The 19,121-nt window shown below is 54.4% G+C and overlaps 5 protein-coding genes across 5 annotated transcripts; 2 read left to right on the forward strand and 3 right to left on the reverse strand.

Moving 5' to 3' along the window:
• Positions 1-92: 92 nt before the first annotated feature.
• JN550_001140 (uncharacterized protein) lies at positions 93-3,938 on the reverse strand (the record flags this gene model as incomplete). Its single annotated transcript, XM_049309771.1, has 7 exons — positions 93-154; positions 209-614; positions 669-870; positions 920-2,000; positions 2,054-3,046; positions 3,108-3,377; positions 3,458-3,938. 7 exons carry the CDS (start codon positions 3,936-3,938, stop codon positions 93-95), a joined length of 3,495 nt encoding a protein of 1,164 aa, XP_049177046.1.
• A 2,302-nt stretch (positions 3,939-6,240) lies between these two features.
• JN550_001141 (uncharacterized protein) lies at positions 6,241-8,265 on the forward strand (the record flags this gene model as incomplete). Its single annotated transcript, XM_049309782.1, has 4 exons — positions 6,241-6,396; positions 6,481-6,554; positions 6,623-8,070; positions 8,138-8,265. 4 exons carry the CDS (start codon positions 6,241-6,243, stop codon positions 8,263-8,265), a joined length of 1,806 nt encoding a protein of 601 aa, XP_049177047.1.
• Positions 8,266-8,727: 462 nt separating this feature from the next.
• JN550_001142 (uncharacterized protein) lies at positions 8,728-9,779 on the reverse strand (the record flags this gene model as incomplete). Its single annotated transcript, XM_049309793.1, has 2 exons — positions 8,728-8,798; positions 8,855-9,779. 2 exons carry the CDS (start codon positions 9,777-9,779, stop codon positions 8,728-8,730), a joined length of 996 nt encoding a protein of 331 aa, XP_049177048.1.
• A 1,247-nt stretch (positions 9,780-11,026) lies between these two features.
• JN550_001143 (uncharacterized protein) lies at positions 11,027-15,281 on the forward strand (the record flags this gene model as incomplete). Its single annotated transcript, XM_049309805.1, has 4 exons — positions 11,027-13,530; positions 13,594-13,957; positions 14,394-14,519; positions 14,646-15,281. 4 exons carry the CDS (start codon positions 11,027-11,029, stop codon positions 15,279-15,281), a joined length of 3,630 nt encoding a protein of 1,209 aa, XP_049177049.1.
• Positions 15,282-15,585: 304 nt separating this feature from the next.
• Positions 15,586-17,925, reverse strand: JN550_001144 (uncharacterized protein; the record flags this gene model as incomplete). Its single annotated transcript, XM_049309816.1, has 1 exon — positions 15,586-17,925. One exon carries the CDS (start codon positions 17,923-17,925, stop codon positions 15,586-15,588), a length of 2,340 nt encoding a protein of 779 aa, XP_049177050.1.
• Between the last annotated feature and the right edge of the window lie 1,196 nt (positions 17,926-19,121).

The raw sequence follows: 19,121 nt of genomic DNA on the forward strand, positions 1-19,121 counted from the left end.
GGCCCTGCGCATTTTTGCGCACCACGACAGGCCCCGCAACTTTTCGTACGTGGACCGGCCATTCTCCCCCAAACCTGGTATTATTCGTCCTTTTACTCGAAATCTGCTGTGTAAGAGAACCCGCGGAACTCTTCTTGCATAGCTTGCGACAGCACTGAGGAATATTAGTTTGCTGTACTTCCAGATCGGAGAATGCGCAATGACTTACCAGACTGCACTGGGGTGAGAACGGGCGTAACGCTCGTGAACTCGGAGTCGAAGTTGCTGGTATCCGTAGCATTCTTAATTTGCGGCAGGAAAGGAGGCGCAACACGCTTGTGATAGATATCGTCCCAGACGATATTGCGGAAGAAAGGCTGGCTCATGACTTCTTGAGCATCAGTGGGACCGCTTCCCAGTCGCTTATCCGGCTCTCGGGTCAGCAGCTTTTGGAGGATGGACACCGAGTCTCGCGGCATGTGGATCGGGTAGAGAGGCTCATCAGCAAGAATGGCGTCGTAGATCTCGTCTTCATCTTCACCTCTGAAGGGAGACTGCTGAAGCAGCATCTGGTAGATCAGGACACCAAAGGCCCACCAATCGACGGCTCGCCCGTATTTCTTGTCGAGCAGAATCTAAAGCATGGGGTTAGCTAGTGGCCGAGGTGCGAATGTCCATATGTTGCTTACCTCTGGCGCCATGAATTCAGGAGTTCCACAGAATGTGCTAGTAGTAGAGCCGAACCACATGTCTTCTTTGCAGAGACCATAATCGGCAATCTTGATGTGACCATCCAAAGTAAGCAGAATGTTATCAAGTTTCAGATCACGGTAAATAACACCGTTCTCATGGAAGTACTTCAAAGCCAGACAGACTTCAGCGGCGTAGAATCTGGGATGCGGTTAGCAAAGCAAAACGAAGAGCTTCGACAAACACTTACTGGGCACGCTTGGTCCCGAACTGGCCACGCTGGATATGTAACATCAAGTCACCACCACTCACGTACTCCATGACGAAGTAAACACGAGTTTCCGTCTGGAAACATGCGTGTAAATTAGTCAGGAATGGGTGTCGTTCTCGGTTGGCAACCAAGAAGACTCGCTTCTCAGATCTGATGCTCTCTACTTCGTCATTCTCGATAATGAACTCCTTCTTGAGGACCTTGATGGCGTACAAACGCCGCGACTTCTTCGTCTCCGCCAGCATGACCTTGCCAAAGTTACCTTTTCCAAGAACAGCCAAGAAGTTGAAATGATCTAGTCCAATTCGTTGACCAGTTCCAGGATCGGTAGCCGAGGGCAGAGCAGGCTTTCCAGCCACGGCTCCCGGTCTGGACACAGCAGAGGCTGGTTCTACCACTGGTTGTGGCTTTTGGATAGGAGCGCTGGGTGGGTACATGGCTTGCTGCGCTGGAGGCGGGCTCATTGACTGCTGCGGAGCCGGACGCCCTTGCGGCTGTGCTTGCGGCTGGCTGGGATATGTGTTGACATTCGCGTAAGCTGCGGGATTGTACTTGGGCTGCTGAGGAGCATTGTATCCCTGGTTGTGTGCGTAGGGGTCATCCTGCGCATCAGGGCCACCATATCCCCCATACCGGCCTGAGGTATAGTCTGGGATTGATCCAGGGCGGTTGCCTTGCCCTCCAGATGTGCTGCTCATCGCGGCTGTCGCGGCAGCAGCCGCTGCACTCGATGTGCTAGACGATGTGCGATCCGGATGAGCGGGTCTCGTCGGGGAGGTTTGGCTTGCGTACATCGCCTTGGCGGCGTTCTGCGCCTCCTGAGACGCGATGCTAGGTTGGTATGATCCCGTTCCTCCTGAGCTGTACGGAGAAACAGGTCCCTCTGACGTGGGTGTCATCTTGCCCTGGCGAAGAGTTCGGTCACTCAGGGATGAGACCTTGGATTGCCGCTGCTTCTGAGTTCGAATGCCCTCGAGAATTTGGTTAGCCACAGCCATACTCATACCACAAAAGTCCGGTACGAGATGGACACATTGCGCGTGGGCTGTCAAGCCACATTCTGCCATCTGGTTAGTACATGGTCAAAAACTGAACGGCTTTGCGAGGTCGTACCTGAGCACTTTCTGCAATTCTTCTTTCCAAGTGGTAGTATATAACCACAGTGGCAGCACCAATTGGCCGTGACATTGGAAAACGCCTGGAACCTGTGAGGAATACGGTGGTTGATCTTCTCCTCGTCTGGGTCGGTTTCGGCGTTCGATTTGCTGATACACTTTGTAACGACGCTGGTGTAGCATTTTGTGTGACATGTGTATTTGCAGTCTTCGCACTGCATGCCCGCCGAGTACTTGAGAAAATCTCCGCACAGAGCACAACGCATGATATTGTAGAACTGGTGCTGGACAAACTTGTGCCCATACATCTCGTGCACCTCCTCCTTGCGCTGACGAACAGCACCTTTACGACCGAGGCCGAGATCGACCTGGCGACGATCCTTGTTCATCTTGTTAAAATTAACCTGGAGATGAATCTGGCCGGTAGGTTCCAGGGTGAACCAAGCGTCAATGGGTTGGTTAGCAGCCGACGGCATGGCCTGGGCACCGAACTGCGGCTGCTGTTGTTGCGGATCTTGTGGGTTTTGGAATCCTTGGGCGCCAGGTGGTGGGCTGAACTGCGGTGCTTGCGGGCCCATTGGGAACTGTGCCGGGGCTGCCCCTGAGTTTCCTACTCGGTCTGCCGAGACCCAGCCGGAGCTGTTGACCTCTGCCTCGATCCTCTTACGGCGCATCTCCTCGACGATGTCTGAGATCCGGACCCACATCATGGCAATGGGCAAGGCGTGCTCGCCTGGCTTGTCGTACACGGTCAGTTCCACCTCGTTGGCTTCTCTCACGTCAATGTTGTGATACTCCCCCTCCCATTTGTCGTTCCGCGAGGCTTTGGTCCGGGCGACGATGTTGTCTTCGACCTTGACGGCAACAAAAGTTTCCGGCCCTCTGCTGAACCGGGCGGTGCTCGCGTGATCAACATCCCGGACCTGGATCACCCTAAAAGATAGCTGGCCTGTCAGAGGCTTTCGCAAGTTGGGCATGTTGATACTATCATCTGCATCAAGTTAGTCAACAGAGAGGTCAAATTGACTATAGGGATAAAGAGGGGCCATTACCATCGGGAGAGTCGACCGAGTCCACATCGTCGATGTGGAGTTCTTCATATCTCTTGAGGGCCTGTTTCAGGAGTTGAATCTTTTGTTTGCTCTCTATCCGCTTGGCGGCGGCATCGGCCTTGCTCTTTCTGTCGCCATCCATACTGTATAGCTGAACCATCTTCTCGATACCCTTCAGGTACTGCTCCTCGACGTTGAGCTTGAACTGGATCTGCGAAAGCATGAGTTGGATGCGGGGTCCGAGATATGGAGTGTCATATTTGATCAGGTCTGGAAGAGGCCATTAGTACAGCTCGAGTGAGACGAGATACACGCGGCTACAGGGAGCCCTCGCGGAGCAGAAGACTCACCCAGCTTCGTAAAGTTGGGTCTGGGCTTGGGGATGCCTGAGCTGGGCCCCGGCGGCGCGTACGGATGCTGCGGGGGCATCAAGTCGCCGTGGCCGCCAATCTGACTGTAGTTGATCGAGCCATAGGAGCCTCGATCCGGCTCGGTATATCCGCCGCTGGCATCCTTGGGCGGGGGGGTCGGCGGGCCCTCAGCATCCCCACGCAGGTCGGAGCTCTTGGGACGCAGCGATGCGACGGCGGTCGAGCCGGAGCTGACGCTCATGCTGTCCACGCCGTGGCCCAGGCGGCGCACCTGGAGGTCCCGCAGCTTCTCCTCAAAGAACTGCAGGTTCCTACGGCCCTCGCGCATCTGGCTGTCGAGGCGGGATCTGACATCGTCGTTGTTGGTCTGCTGTCGCATAGCATTGGCGGCGTTGATCAGGGCCTTCTCCCGCTCGATCTTCTTGTAGATATTCATCATGGCATCGTCCTCGGAATTCATGCTGGCGGTTGGGTGCGCGTCGTCACGCGCGGGACCAGGCTGTGGCAGCGAGCGAGGGTGATGTGATGGGGGGGATGGACGATGTTGGCGTGGGCGTGGGCGTGGAGAAGAGGAGGGGGCGGGCGGGCGGCGGGCGGCGGTTTAGGGATGGGCAGATTGGGGTTCCTGGTTGATCTCTGTTGTTTTACTGTGGGTAATGAAATAAGGCCAGGACAGGTCAGGTCAGGTCAGGTCGGGTCAGGCACGGAGCAGCAAGCTTAGGTATCTACTAGAGCTGCTGGGCGAACGAACAAACGTGCCGGCCGGGCTGTCCCAGATCCGATGCTCGTCGCGAGTAGAGAAAGAAATGCAGACAAGACAGGCCGTCAGGGAAGCACACGCTGGACGGCAACGAACCAAACTCTCGCTCAACACAACAGCACACTGGGCCTTTCCCTTCCAGTACAACCGTGACGCTAACGAGAAGTAGCGGCCGGGAGTCGCAAAGAGAAAGGGCAAAACGGAGCCGGCCAACAAGTGTGGGCGAGCGTGGGCGCTTGAGAGATGGGTTTTGGGATCTCGGGACGTTGGGACGTACGTCAGTGACGAGATGGCTATGGCGGGGTTTTGTGTCCGTGTTGTTTCGCATGCGGGAAGCCCAGCCAGTCCTGTCTGTTTCTTTGTGGGGGGTGGAGGGCGAGTTGCAAGGACTCCAGTAGGAGGCTTTTTGGGCGCGCACGCGAGAGGGAGGGGGAGGGGAACCGGCGAGACGGGAGTCTGCCAAGGCCGCAAGCTGGAAGATGGGATCCTGGATCCTTTTTGCTCACCTCGCACCACAACCTACCGGTAGGGACAAGTATGGAATGGGAGAAGTGCAGGAATCCACCGCGCCAACAGCAGAGGCCCCGAACCGCATGCGAGGTGATCGGTATATCTACGATAACTTGGAACACAAAGTCCACACGATCATTCGATCCCAGCCCGGAGTCTCCTCTTCTCTTATCGCGGCGCGACGAGCGGCATAACTTCTCGCGCGCTCGAAAGACGGATCGTCTAACTACCTAGCACTAGTTACCCCGAGTTAGTCCTTCCTGTAGGGTAGGACTCATAGGTCTTTCCCTACGAAGATCAAGTCAGAAGTAACTCTGAGAACAAAGGGACCGAGCGCGGGTTTTGCTGGTTCCCAGCAGCTTCGGGGTATAGTTGGGCTGTTACTTTAAGTAGGATCTGCTACCTGCAGTGGTCGAGGGCTCGTCTGCTCGTCTGGCGGGAGCTTGCTTCTGTTGCCCAACTCTTCATCCCCGAACAATTTTGAAACTAAAACCTTATTCCACAATCTAACGGTCCCGACACTGAACTGAAAGCTTACAAACCACTGGCTACAAGAACCCGGTCAAGCCATTCACACACACGCATGCCAACGCAATGTGCTTCATGCCCGCTGATTAAGTCATGCCACCGCGGCTGTTTGGGTCTGAAGCACTGCCAGACAATTCCAGATCGACAAGCTGTAGCATCTACAGATGGGATGGGCTTCGTGGCTTGCAAGGAAGCCTAGCTAGGGGCTTAGGAAGCATTGCAGTCACACCCGACTCACAGCCACAGCCTGGTTAGCCTGGATAGCCATAGCCATAGCCATAGTACGGGCTCCCAGGGGCAGATCGCCTAGTTAATCTGTCGCGATAAGCTATGGCTCCTCTGCATTTGCCTGTTCTCGTGGAAGCCCACTTCCAACTTTTATCGCAGACGTGGCCCCGATAACCCCCAAACATGACCTGGACTTGGCTTACTGTGCATATACTCCTGACGTGCGCCGGAGTTAACTTCCCGGTCCGCGTCCGACACCTTCGGAATGGCTGAATGGCCCAGCTAGGCCGTGCATTACGTAGTCGACGCTGGTATTCCGACCTAAACCTGGGGAACGGACCGGTGTACATAACTCCCTGCTCTCCTTCTTATCTCGGCCTCGCTCACATCAGCATCTCTTGCCCTTCCTATCCGATTACCCTGCTGGTTGCGCGCGGCATGGATTCGCAAGGGCTTGCGCGATTAGTAAAACATTTAGCACGCGCCTAGGAGCGCATTGCTTCCTCACCCGGACATTCCGCTGCCCATCGCGATCCTACACATAGCTACCACGCCCACCACGCCTGGTGGCTCATACAATCCCTCACGTTCCATCCAAGAGCCGCAGCAGGCCATCCGCGCATATCCGGGCCGTGTGCGACCCTTAACGCGACCCACGAAAGCGAATCCAGCGTATCCGACTGCCCGAATGACGACCGAAAGCCAGCCCGGAAAGGGTGGGGGCGGACAGATTATCATGATGGACGCCGAAGAGACGGGGTCCAATCCTGGCGAAGGGTCACCTCTACTTGGCGCAGGCGCCGACCGCGATGATAGCGAGGGTAGAGGGAGCGATAGGAGCTGGATAGGTTACGAGGACTTCGAGCATCTGACGTGGTGGCGGCGGCCGTCTGTACGTTCCCAGCTGCCCGGTACGCTGTCGAGCGTAGCGGCGCCATGAACTTCCCAACATGCGTGGTACTGACCCGGTCGCCAGGTGTATTGGCTTATTGGCCCTTATTTCCTCTTCACGCTCGCGTTCGGAGGCGTCATCGTGCCAAAGCTTAACTTGTACGTGCAGGGCTACACTCGCCGTGACAGAGTGAAGCACTTGTGGCTAATCAGATTATCCTCTGTAGGATAGTCGACCTGGTCTGCCGCAATTATTTTGCCGACCAGACACTCAAGGACCCTGCCTTCACCTTCTCCCCGGTCGTGCTTGGTGGCGATAATCCTCAGTGCAACATACCAGCTGTTCAGAAGAATGTCGCGACCTTCACCTTGACTCTCAGCATGTTGATCGGCGTTTTGAGCGCCTTGACTGCGCCGAAGCTTGGAGCTCTATCGGACCGCTACGGACGCACACGCCTTCTGACGATTGCGTCTTGCGGTGGTGTATTGAACGAGATCGTCACAATCCTCGCAGCGAAATACCCCGATGTAATCGACTACCACTGGATCCTTCTCGGGGCCTTCTTTGATGGGGTCACAGGCTCGTTTACGGCCGGAAACATCCTCGGGTCCTCATATGCCAGCGATTGCACACCGCCCTCGAAGCGCGGCGTCACCATCGGATACCTCCACGCCTGTTTATTTACCGGCCTTGCTTTGGGCCCTCTTTTGGCTGGATATTTCGTCAAGTGGACAGGTTCCCTTCTCTCCATTTTCTACGTCACGCTTGGATGTCACATCTTTTTCATCCTGTTCATTCTCTTCATCACTCCCGAGTCTTTATCAAAGAAACGCCAGATGCTGGCTCGGGAGAAGTATCAAAATGAACAGGAATCACTTGCAGAGCGCATGCGCTCTCATCTTCCACGCGTTATGGGTGGCTGGGTGGGACCCAACGCTGCGGGTTACATCAGTGAACATGGCCCCGATTGGCTTCCAGCCCTTTTGAGCGCAAACCCCTTAGCACCTCTGAAGATATTGGCTCCCGGTGGGCGTGCAAACAAGAGCCTGCGGCGCAACATGATTATACTTGCGCTCATCGACGCGGTGATTCTCTCGGCAGCCATGGGATCTGGAACAGTTACAATCCTCTACGTCGAGTACATATTCAACTGGGGGAACTTTGAGGCTTCGCGTTTCGTGTCTCTCATCAGCTTCATCCGCGTGATTGTGCTCCTTGGCATCTTCCCGTTAATCAACTACTGGTTTCGGCTGCGGCCAATGCAGCGTCAGCGTCGCGAGAGTGGTATTATAGTAGCCGAGAAGAACGAGGGAGCAGATGAGATCGACATCTGGTTGCTGCGCCTGTCCTTGGCATCAGACACCGTGGGCATTCTGGGCTACGTCTTGGTGCGGAAGGAAGAACTTTTCGTCATGTTCGGTATAATCACAGCCTTTGGTGGCCTGGGCGGTCCCGTCATTCAGAGCGCAACTACTAAGCACGTCCCTGCCGAGCAAGTAGGCTCGTTACTCGGGGCCATTGGACTGCTTCATGCTCTTGGGCGAGTGTTCTCGCCGGTCTTGTTCAATGGCATCTACGCCGCAACTGTGGAAACATTTCCCCAGGCATTCTTTGTACTGCTCACATCGCTCTTTGGGCTGGCTATGATTGCTAGTCTCTTCTTGCGGCCTCATTGTATGTTCTCCCCTTAGCAACCACCCCCGACCCCTTTTTTGCACATCGTTACTGACTTAATCCGCAGTATTCCTAAAGGACGAAGCGTACGAGCCAGTCCCTGCCGGGGGACCTAACTCTGAGTCGGTTGCTGTAAGTGATGAAGAGACTGTGACGGAAGCAGAGGTGGCAAGCGAGGCTCTGCCACGCGTGTAAACTATTTAACGCGGACATGGATATGGTCATTCTAGAGGCCTCCTTCATTATAGAAAACATAAACGAGAGCTTCGTATGCTCGCATGGGGTGGCTTCTTAGAGCTTTACAGGGCACGACTCAGGGGATTTCGGCGTATTGGCGTTGGATGACACACGCACATATGTAGTATGCCCTGTATATCTGACTTTTTCTTTGTCTATACGGGCAACATCTACTCCATATTTACCTTTCTTTAAATATATGTCATGAGGCTCTTTTGTGTGCCCCCCTCCCTCCGTCTCCCCTTTCTTCTCAGAACTAGCGCGTGCCTTCTGCGAGCAGAAGCCAAGATCTGCCAAGTGGGCAGGTTTGGTTTGGTGACTTATAGCACATCTTCATCCCACACGATTGGAACTCTCTTCTTCAGCCAAATATTATCAGGCTGCCCTATGGATCGACGGTGGGGAGCGGTTTTATTAACCTTATGATGGGGATGGATATGTGATGACTTGGCTCGAGACATAGTCCGCACCCCTATTTTCCTGTCTTGCCCCTGTTTCCTAGACGTGCCTCTCTGTGGCTTCAAAGCTGTGGCACTCAGATATTTACTCGCAGACTTTTTCTTGTATCCCTTCCGCGACGTGTGCTCACTGTCCACGAGCTCGATAGCAATGCGAGCCTTGTATTTCAGCTCTCGAACGCACATGGCGGCGCATAGCCCGGCCATTTCTTCTCGCACAGACTGGGCAAGGAACCAGCTGGGCATAGGTTCCCACAGAGAGTCTTCGTACGTCTTGCCAGCTAGATAAAGCCTTGTAACCCTCTGCATGAATTCGCTCATCGCTGCGTAGCACCTGAGGCCACAACTCCAGCCATCATCCTGCGGCGGAACCCACATGTTCAGCAGAAGCTCTGGGGTACGGGCGAAAGAGATGCCGCCTGCAGCCAGGACAGTCTTGAGTCTGTCCAGCACGAACCCTACCGTCAAAGGGTCGTGGTCTGTATCTATGATAACAGCTTGAGCGACATGATCAAACTCCTTTGATCCGCCCGTTTGCTGCATGTGTAGAATCAGAACGACCCAGTGCATTCCCACATCGACGGGCCACATCGTAAACTCGTGTGCTCTGATACTCTTTAGCAGTTTGCTATCACCACCGTGATTTGTTCCTTCAAGACTCTGGCGGACCTTATCTGCGTTATGCTCGAGACTCGTTCCGCCAGAATGACGGAACAATCCCGCATCAGCACTGGTGTCGAGCAGATTGATCAGCTGCCGAACCTCTGGTGGCTGCTGCAGGTATCGAAACTCCGTGGGGACATCCAGTGCCGAGCCGTTGAGCCACTCGGTGTGACCAGCCTGTAGCGAGTCCAGACCAAGGAAAGCGTCCCAATACTTGATTCTGAGAATAGCTTCTTGGTCGATACTGGAGGGCTTGCGGTGTCTGTGTGTTCTGTCACTCACGACTACAGCGGAGCTGGCGTGCAAGGGACACCCACCCTTTTCAGGAGAGAGGGTTTCTACTTGAGTCATATCTTGACTGCGATGAGTTCGCTACGATGACCGCAATGAAACCAGATGATGAGTTCTTTGAATTATGGTCTGTTGTTGAATATTTGGTTCTTTCAGAGCCACAATAACTTTCCTTACAGTGCCTTGCACTGTAATTGAATGAAAACAGAAGTTTTATTGTCTTGCTACCGTTCTGATAGAATATCTATCACCCGCCTTGTCCTACGGCCAGCAGCCCAGCAGCCCTTGTTTATGGGATTTCAGAGCTAACAACACACCTTCGGCAGCCAATAGCACTATCCTTGAAACGCCAAGGAGGACAAGTATGACCATTTCATCCCATGTACTGCAATTTGCGCCGAGGGAAGTAATTCTTTGAGGCTCACTTGCTGTTCACCTCCGGCGCTCTTCAAAAGCTAACGATATCCAGGTCAACTGTTTGCTTACCGCTACTGCCACCGGGGCAGATGCGGGCTCAATGTTGCTAATAGGCTTGGTTGGCCTTCTTTCATTCAATACCTGAAAAATCATTACGCAACTTACCCAGTACTTAAGTAGATCGGTTTCATCCTGGTCACCGACCACTTCCTCGCTGGTACCGTAATGTGAAGCTATCGCCACCTTGCTAAAAGCCCAAAATCTGGCTTGCACGGATAGTCATGAAGCGTTCTTGACCATTTAAGACATAACTATCGACTGTTTCAAATTGTGCAGTGCTTCCAATGATTACGCTATGACGGTACCACACCAAAAAGTTGGTCAACTGTTGCCAGTAGGAAATAAATTACAATTCGAATCCGTGATGACGAAAGTTGCGAACGTGACGTATCACACGAAAGACCTGGATTGTAGATGCCACAGCCCCCCTATCCCTACGCTGTGGGCTGTCTCCATGATCAAAACGGATCTTGTCGAAGAGCAACTGACATAAGAAGTCCAACACCTCTCAGATTTCTAACACTGTTTGCAATACGATACTGCAGAATCCAACCTACTCAGTGGGCGTGGACTTAGCGCGTGAGGTACTGTTGTTAACGTTTGGGGGTCTTGCAGTTGATTTCTTGCTTGGAGACTGCTAGGTCCACGCCCCCACCCACTTTATCCCATCAACGCGTCTAGTCGCGTCAACCGCGTTCCCCAGACCACCCACTCTAGTCGTGGTACCTATCGATTCCGATCCATACCACTCGACACATCCTCAGTAGTTCCTCAAGTCTTTGACTGCAGCGATTCTCTACGAACGAGGCGGGGAAAATTGGACAGTCAAAATGCTGTCGGCATCGTCTCCAGTGGTCTATCCTGCCAGCTCGTCGCCGCCAGTCAACAAGAGACCGAAACCGCACAATGGACAAAAGCCTAAGAGAGGCAAGGCCGGATTCCTAGTCGACGACGACTCGGACGAAGATGAGGGCCTGTTGACGGAGCCGATTGCAAAGCGGCGCATGCTAAGCAGCCCCAGCGAAAACATTACCGCCGCGTCGACACAGCCGTCATCACCCCCAGCACAACCCGACGTCGAGGTGGCCGAACCCAGCAAATCAGAGCCCAGCGTTGGTGAGCCAACGGACACGCAACTTGATAACACCAACAGCGGAGATCATGACACCTTATACGAATCCCTCCTGAGGAAGAACAGCGATTTAGCGGCGGCTTTCGAGAACCTCTCTTCCTCTTCCAAACAGTCACGCGCGGCTTTCAAAATTACGACATGTTCTGGCAAGACGGTACATGTCAAGCCAAGGAAAGCAAACACCACACAGTCATATGAGCGCTTGGTTGCTGCCAGGTCCAAAACGAAGGAGGGTCGAGCAAAGCGTAGCTACTACGGTATCGAGATCCACGAGTTGGTAGACGCAGCTAAGCAGGAGATTGCTGCAAGCAAAGCATCCCCCGATGCCTCGCCAGATCGCCCCATGCCGTCAGTTGAAGAAGTTTCTGGCAAGAAGCCAAAGAAGTCGATGCTGTGGACCGAGAAGTACCGAGCTAGAAACTTTCTTGACTTGTGCGGCAACGACGGGACCAATCGCAACGTTTTGCGTTGGCTTAAGCGATGGGATCCCATTGTCTTCCCTGGCGCTGCCAAATCGAGGCCGTCGGGACGTAGACCAGGAGCCAAGGAACAGGCCGAGCAGGAGAAGCCCCATCGCAAGATTCTCATGCTCACAGGGCCACCCGGACTCGGCAAGACTACTCTAGCTCATGTTTGCGCAAAACAGGCTGGTTACGAAGTCATGGAAATCAATGCCAGCGACGATCGGAGCAAGGACGTGGTCAAAAACCGGATCAGGACAAGTCTAGGGACCGAAAGCGTCAAGACTGTTCAACACAAGAAGGCAGAGCCAGGCCAGCAGCAGAAGATTGCCCGCCCAGTTTGTGTGGTGGTCGATGAAGTTGATGGCGTTGTGACTGGCTCTGGCGGTTCCGGAGATGGAGGTTTCATCAAAGCACTCATGGATCTGATCACCTTGGGAGAGAGAAACAGTGCGGGTGTCGGTGAACCTGGATACCAGCACGGCCGCAAGAAGAAGAACGATGATTTTCGACAGATGCGGCCATTGATCCTTATCTGTAATGATGTTTACCACCCATCCCTCAGGCCGCTACGTCAATCAAGTTTGGCTGAGGTTATACATGTCGGCAAGCCAAGCATTGATGCGGTAGTCACACGCCTTAAGGGTGTCTTTGAGAAAGAGGGCATTCCGTGCGAGAAAGATGCCGCACGCAAGCTTTGCGAGGCAGCCTGGGGCATGAGTAGCGGCATGGACGCCAAAAAGGGCGCTGAGAGCAATGCGGAAGGTGATCTCAGAGGGATCATGGTCGTTGGAGAGTGGGTTGCCGGACGCCTCAAGGCTGCCACACTGAAAAGTCCACTCCGTCTGACGCGGCAATGGGTTGACCAGAACATTGTCCAAGATCTAGCTCATGGCGGAGGAGGAGCAAGAGGTCTTGGACGGGGCAACGTGAAGGACATAGTCACGCGCATTTTCCAGGAGGGCGCCGGGTTTCCCAAGGGCAGTCTGCGTGTTGCTCCTACGGCAATGCCTCTCGGCGAGCAACCTCAAGCGCAACTCAAATTCTCTGAGCAGACCAAAAAGTATGCTATTGAGCGATTGCGGGAAATGATCGAAACCAGTGGTGACGTTGATCGCATCATTACCGACATCTTCTCCGATTACCCGAACCATGAACTGAACGACGACTTCTTCCTGTCGAAGCCTGACCAAGCATATGAGTGGATGCAGTTTCACGATGCCTGCTCTTCAAGGTTGTTCGGCAGCCAGGAATGGGAGCTTGCCCCTTATCTCAGTCAGCCGGTTCTGGCTTGCCACAGCTTGTTCGCTTCACCCACGCGCCACTCCCACCTGATGTACCAGAAGAGGGGCCAGGAAGAGGAAGAAGCGCCGCCGCTTCCATTCTCAGGCCCCCGTGCAGATTTTACTGCTCGTGAAGCCCAGAAAGAAAGCCGCGCCATGCTTCAAGCTATTCAAGCACAACTGGCTCCCACGCTAGGACGATCATTCCGGAGTGCTGAGGACATTGCAACGGACTTCTTGCCCTATCTCATCCGCCTAGTATCACCTGATGTGAAGCCAGTCGTCGTCGGTGGTAGCGGTGACCAGAAAGGTACAGCTAGCGTCCGAAAGGAGGCTGAAAAACGGATGGTCAAGCGGGCTGCGGACACACTTCTCGATGTGGGAATTGCTCTCCAGCGCGGAAAGATTGAAGGCGATATGTTCAGTCGAGGTGTAACGTGGGTGTATCGAATGGCACCGTAAGTACATCCCTATATGCAGAGATATGCAAAGGTCACCTTGAGTTGCTAACATACCCCTAGTGATCTCGATGCGCTGGCCACCTTTGAGACGTCAGCAGCGGTCATTCATGGCACGCATGCGCCAACTCGTTACGCTGTCCGCCAAGTTCTGGATCAGGAGATGCACAAGATGTCGGTGCTGCGCGAAAACTCGGCGAGACAAGCCCGCTTCCGTGCGGGTAACCCGCACGGCCAAGAAGATTACTCGTTTGACGATAAGGAGAACTTGTCAAAGCCCAAGGAGATCCAGCTGCCATCTATTCCAGTCAAGAGAGACTTCTTTGGGAGAGTCATCAAGACGGAACCACGGCCGCTGCAAGAGACTGATGGAAACGGCGACAAGAGACCCAGAGAGGATGAGACGCTTGGAAAGGGGGAGAATAAGGTATGGGTAACGTTCCACGAAGGCATGAATAATGCTGTTAGAAAACCAATCTCTTTGGGAGAGCTGCTACGAGGTCTATGAGTTGCTTTCCGGTGCCTAGGTGTAGTATTGCATAGAATAGCATTGCGCATTGGAGTGGACGATGTTCTATTTTGGTACTTAATGACACAAACATATTGAATTGATTAAAAACGCCGTCGTTACTTAGCCACTAATTATTGCCCGGAGCTGTTTGGTTCCCCTTGATAATAAGGATGTACGCTGTATATGGAGGTACGCAGCGTTACACCGCCTAGCTGGACCCTATCTCGGCGGTCGTCCAGCGCATAACGTCATTGACCTCAGCGGGCTTGACCATTGCAGCGAGCCCGCTTTCAGACAAGCCTGGCGATCATTCCCTCCCACTCAATCATTATGCCCATCACTCACACACCAGTGCGTCGTGATGATAAAACGAGGCACCCAACTTATAGTCAATCCTTTTAGCGTGATCGGCAAACGGAACATGGTTTCCAAGCCCACGGGGCCAATCCACTTTGGTCCCTTCGAAGTCACTTCACAGGTATGTTCTAGATGCACCGCCGCAGTTACAGCATCTCCTTGCAGCGTCTTGACGACACGTTTATCTGCACACCGTCTCATCTTGGACTACCTACTCTCGGTCGCACATGCTAATGATATTCAACAGGTCTTCCTCAAGACACCACATTCATTCGCCCTTGTGAACCTGAAGCCGCTGCTGCCAGGCCATGTCCTGGTCTGTCCGCAGAAGCCGCACCTGCGGCTGACGGACATGTCGGCGCCTGAGCTGACAGACCTATTCCAGGCCGTACAGCGCGTCCAGCGCATGCTGGCCAGACATTACTTCGCCCGGTCCCTTCCCTCCTCTTCGGACAGGGGAGCAGCCGGCTCCAGCCCGGAGCAGAAACAGCTGAGTGGGAAAGCTGACGGCAACAGCAGCAGCGCCAGGCCCGACGATGGCTCCTTCAACATCGCGATCCAGGACGGCAGCGAGGCCGGGCAGACAGTGGCCCATGTGCACGTGCACGTGATCCCGCGGATCCGCGGGGAGACGGAGAAGCCGGATAACGGACCCGGTGACCAGATCTACGAGCAGATGGCGGCCGAGGCGGGCAACGTGGGTGGCGCGCTGTGGGACCGCGCCGTCGCCGCGGCCGGGAGGCGGCCGAGCCCTGGGGGCGGTTTCCCCCGGATTGAGGACGCGGAGCGCAGGGCCAGGAGCCTCAAGGAGATGGAGCGCGAGGCCGAGGTCTTCCGCGGCGTGCTGGAGCAGCTTGAGGGTGACGAGCATGCTACGCGGTAGCGCGGCCGTGGAGACATTCCTCAGTGGCTTATACACAGTGGCGTCGGCGTGCTGTTTAGTTATAGAGTATACATGGAGGAGGCCCTTCTGAAGATACCATTTGTCGAGGGGGCCACCGTCACTTCTAGGCCTGTGTGAAATGACTGTATCATTGTTACTAGATGTTTCCAAACCACCTAGTATGTACGGCTCACGGTCTTTGTTATATTGTTGGCATTTTGCTGCAACTGAGCATTTCTTGATGTACAATTTGTCTAAAATACAACGCCAACGAAGCCTTGCGCCGAGGCCGAAGAAACCGCACTTAATGATAACCGTTGACGTTGCTGAGAGATTCGAGTTCGTCTTTGGTTCGCTTATACATATCTTGTGCCTCCCGCTCCCTCCTACTGACAAAGGCGACCTCTTCGCGTAGTGCATCGAGACGACTCTTGGCGGCAATTTCTTCCGATATGCTCAAAGCCTGAAATCCGCTGAGCGCAGTCTGTGCCTTCCCAAGGGCTTCAAAAGCCTCCGCTGTCTTTTGCCCCAGGGTCTTGGCTCTGTTCTGATATCCTCCGAGATGCAGTGTAAGCTTCTTTTCGACCTTCGCGCATTTCTCCACAGTCGACATGGTGGAAGCCTGAACAGCATCGAAAGCAGACTGCATGAGCGCTGCCTGCTCTTCTTCCTCATCATCCACATAGCAGCCTAGACCCAGCAGAAGGGCGTTGCTGTTCTCCCTGTTGAAGACAGCGGATACGTCTTCTGGCTTGGGTTTGTCCTTGACCTCCAGAAGAATCTGAAGGCGGGCCTCTGCAAGCGCAGCATCGTCAAAGCGAGCAAGGCTGCCGGGCCGCCCTTTGACAGTGCCTCCTGGTAGGGGGTATCTCACTGCATCATTTCCAATGAGCAAGGCAGCCTCCTTGGCAATCAGGGCTTCCACAGGATCTTCCACCGTTGCGGCCCGCTCAATCAGGGCATCAATGTCTACTACGTCAGGTCGAGGCAACTCTTTCTGCATGACCTGCGTTCGACGTCTGCGTTCAAGTTGCTCCTGTGCTTCCCTAATCTGTCTTTCACGACGATCTCTTTCCTCCGAGTCTTCTTCCATCTCATCTGCAACTACCAGTTCCATCTGATCCTCTGGAGCTTCAAGCTCCCAGTCGGATTCCTTTGGTTTTGGCAGAGAAGCAAGCCCCTGCCTCAATGACTGCTTCTTCGTTGTCTCACGCAGGCGCATGTCCTTCGCGGACCCAGGGATGAGCGCCATGGCATCGCCAGCAGCGTTCAAGGCAAAGCTGTCTCGCGGGGTCCGCAGAGGAGTCTGGCCAACCCTCCCTGGTGTGGCACCCACGCCATTGGCAGCATTTCTCAGGGGTGTGGCTAGGGGATTAGGTGTTGAAACGACCTGTCTGCGAGGAGTTGCGCTTTCAAAGCCTGTGGAGCCCGAACCCTCCTGTAGGTCGGCATTTTCGCCTCCCAAGAGAGCTGACTGGTTATTTGTCAAGGCCTTGATGTTGCGGATTTCATTGGCAATATGATCCTCCTGGGCCGGCGCCATGGGTGTCCGAATTGGAGTTTGCGACGTCAGGGTTGAGTATGTGTTGACAAGGCCCCTTGTAGCATCGTTCTCGCTGGACTGGGCAATTAGGTTTGCACGTTCACCCATCATGCCCATCTTGACAATCTCTTCGAGCTCGCCCTCGCCAACTTGCGGCGTCGGCAGGACAAGCGCCCGCCTTTTGCTGCTCTGCTCAGCCTCGCGTATCTTTTGCATCTGACCGGCCTTCATGGCGGCCTGCATCGAGGCCGAAGGGCCGTCCTTCTCGTTCTTCCGCTTCTTCCTCTCGCCGTCATCATCCTGCTCACCCTTGCGCTTGTTTGCGAGCTGTTGCTTTCGGGGGTCGAATGCCGCCCTCTCCCGCTCGTTCAAGCCTTGTTCCTCGGTCGTGTCGTAAAACCCTTGTGCCGGTGCCTTCTCGAAGGGAATGTCGGCATTGTAGTCCATCTGACCCTTTTTGCGGGTGATGACCTTGATGTTGATGCCAGCCGTCTTGAGCTCGCGGCGCTTTTGTAGGGTGGCCAGGCGCCTGGACTCCTCCTGCTGACGTTCTCTCGCCTTCCGCTTTGCCTTCTTTCCTTGGGTGTTGGCAAGGCGGGCTCGGGCCTCGCTTAGCATCTCCTTCTCATCCTCGTCGAGGTCGATGGTGTCGGGTTTGGCGGGCTTGCTTTCGGGGTTGGGGTCGACCTCGCCCGGACGTAGTCTCCGTACATCATCGGCGGTGGGTGCTTGCGTTTCGCCGCCGTCTGGGCCGGTGAGGCCTAGTCCGCCAGCTTCGCGTTGTTCGGCTTCGTCAAGCAGCTTCTGGTAACGTTCAAGGCACTGGTTTGCGGTGCGGCCAACGAGGGGAGCAATGGTGCGCCATTGGGTGGGCATCAACTTGGCCAGGTGCAGCAGCCTCTCATCCTCCTCCTTGCTCCACTCGATCTTCTTGATGCTGGGATCCAGCCACTCGTTCCATCGCGCCTTGCACTGCTTGGGGGTTTTGCGCTGCAGGAGCGACGACACGCGCGCCCACTGATGCAGCCCATACTTGGAGACCGACGCCTTGAGGATCTCGTCCTCGGCGTTGGTCCAGACTCCTCCCTTGACGACCGGCATATTTGGCAGCAGTACGAGTTGGTCGAAGCAGATGGTGGGCGCCACGACGCGAGACGGCTGGGAGATGCGCGGCTGGTCGTCACGAAATAAAATAGTCAATCAGCCTTGATTGAAGCTTGACGTTTGCCGGTGGAAAGAGGCGCGAACTAGCGTGGCGCAGAGGGCCATTGTGGCTTGTGAGACAGGGTCCGAGCTTTCCGCCCCGCTATTTGCCAGCAGAATGCCATACCTAACTAACTTGTTACAATTACTATCTCACATAAAACCAAAGCTCTCTTTTTCAGAGAGACGCGCTGGAAACTGCTTGAAAACCTCAAAGTATCGTCTCTTCTGCTTTCATCTTGCTATCCATGAATGGACAATAAAATAGGGGAAAAAAAAAGGGACAACATAGTTAACTGGTGTACTGGTGCTACGGGGCGCTTCAACAAGGTCCACGCCAATGTTGCAGCAATTGTCCATTGACACGTAGAACGTCATTGACTCCGCGCGCATAAAGGTAATGATACGCATCTCAGAGCAATTTTGAGACATTGTAGGTGGCAAGGCGGGTGATTGTTAACAAGAGCCGCAACGGACAAATGCTCTCTTTGATTGCCGCCCATATCGGTTGGGGTTGTCTGATCGTCCAGTGTCCACACCACTGGCCGAGACCACTATCCCGTTGTGGTTCACATCCCGATGAGCTCAAACCACAAGGCTTATCTTCGTCAGACTGTCGGAGCATAGGTTTCTGAACATCAGCCTGCAACACCAGCATTTCGTGTGATGCAAGATCCCTCTCCAGAGAATGCTTGGCGCGTCTGGATCTCTGGATTGGTTCAAGGTGAAAGTCCAGCGGTGTACACTTCAAGCCGTCTGGATGATGGGAGAGGCAACCATTTCGCCGGGCATATTTTCTCCAAATGCCTATTTTGGCAGCTTGTAAGTACCTATGCGGGCTGTACCCGCATCTCGCACCCGCATCTTGTAACTGCGACTCCACTCGGCCAAGACGAATACATGCCTTTCGACGCCTCTCGCAGAACTGCCAGGCAACCTACCCCACAGCCGCACCTTTGCGCGGGTCACTTCCTGTACTATGTATACCATAGTACTACACTATGCAGACGACCCCACATCCTATCTTGTTAAGACCTTTGCGACTATCAACAGAACTCAACTCGGATTGGGTTGCGTTCTCTCCGACTCAGTCC

Source organism: Neoarthrinium moseri (assembly GCF_022829205.1).
Source record: "Neoarthrinium moseri strain CBS 164.80 chromosome Unknown scaffold2_Wmoseri_CBS_16480, whole genome shotgun sequence".
Lineage (NCBI taxonomy): Eukaryota > Fungi > Ascomycota > Sordariomycetes > Amphisphaeriales > Apiosporaceae > Neoarthrinium > Neoarthrinium moseri.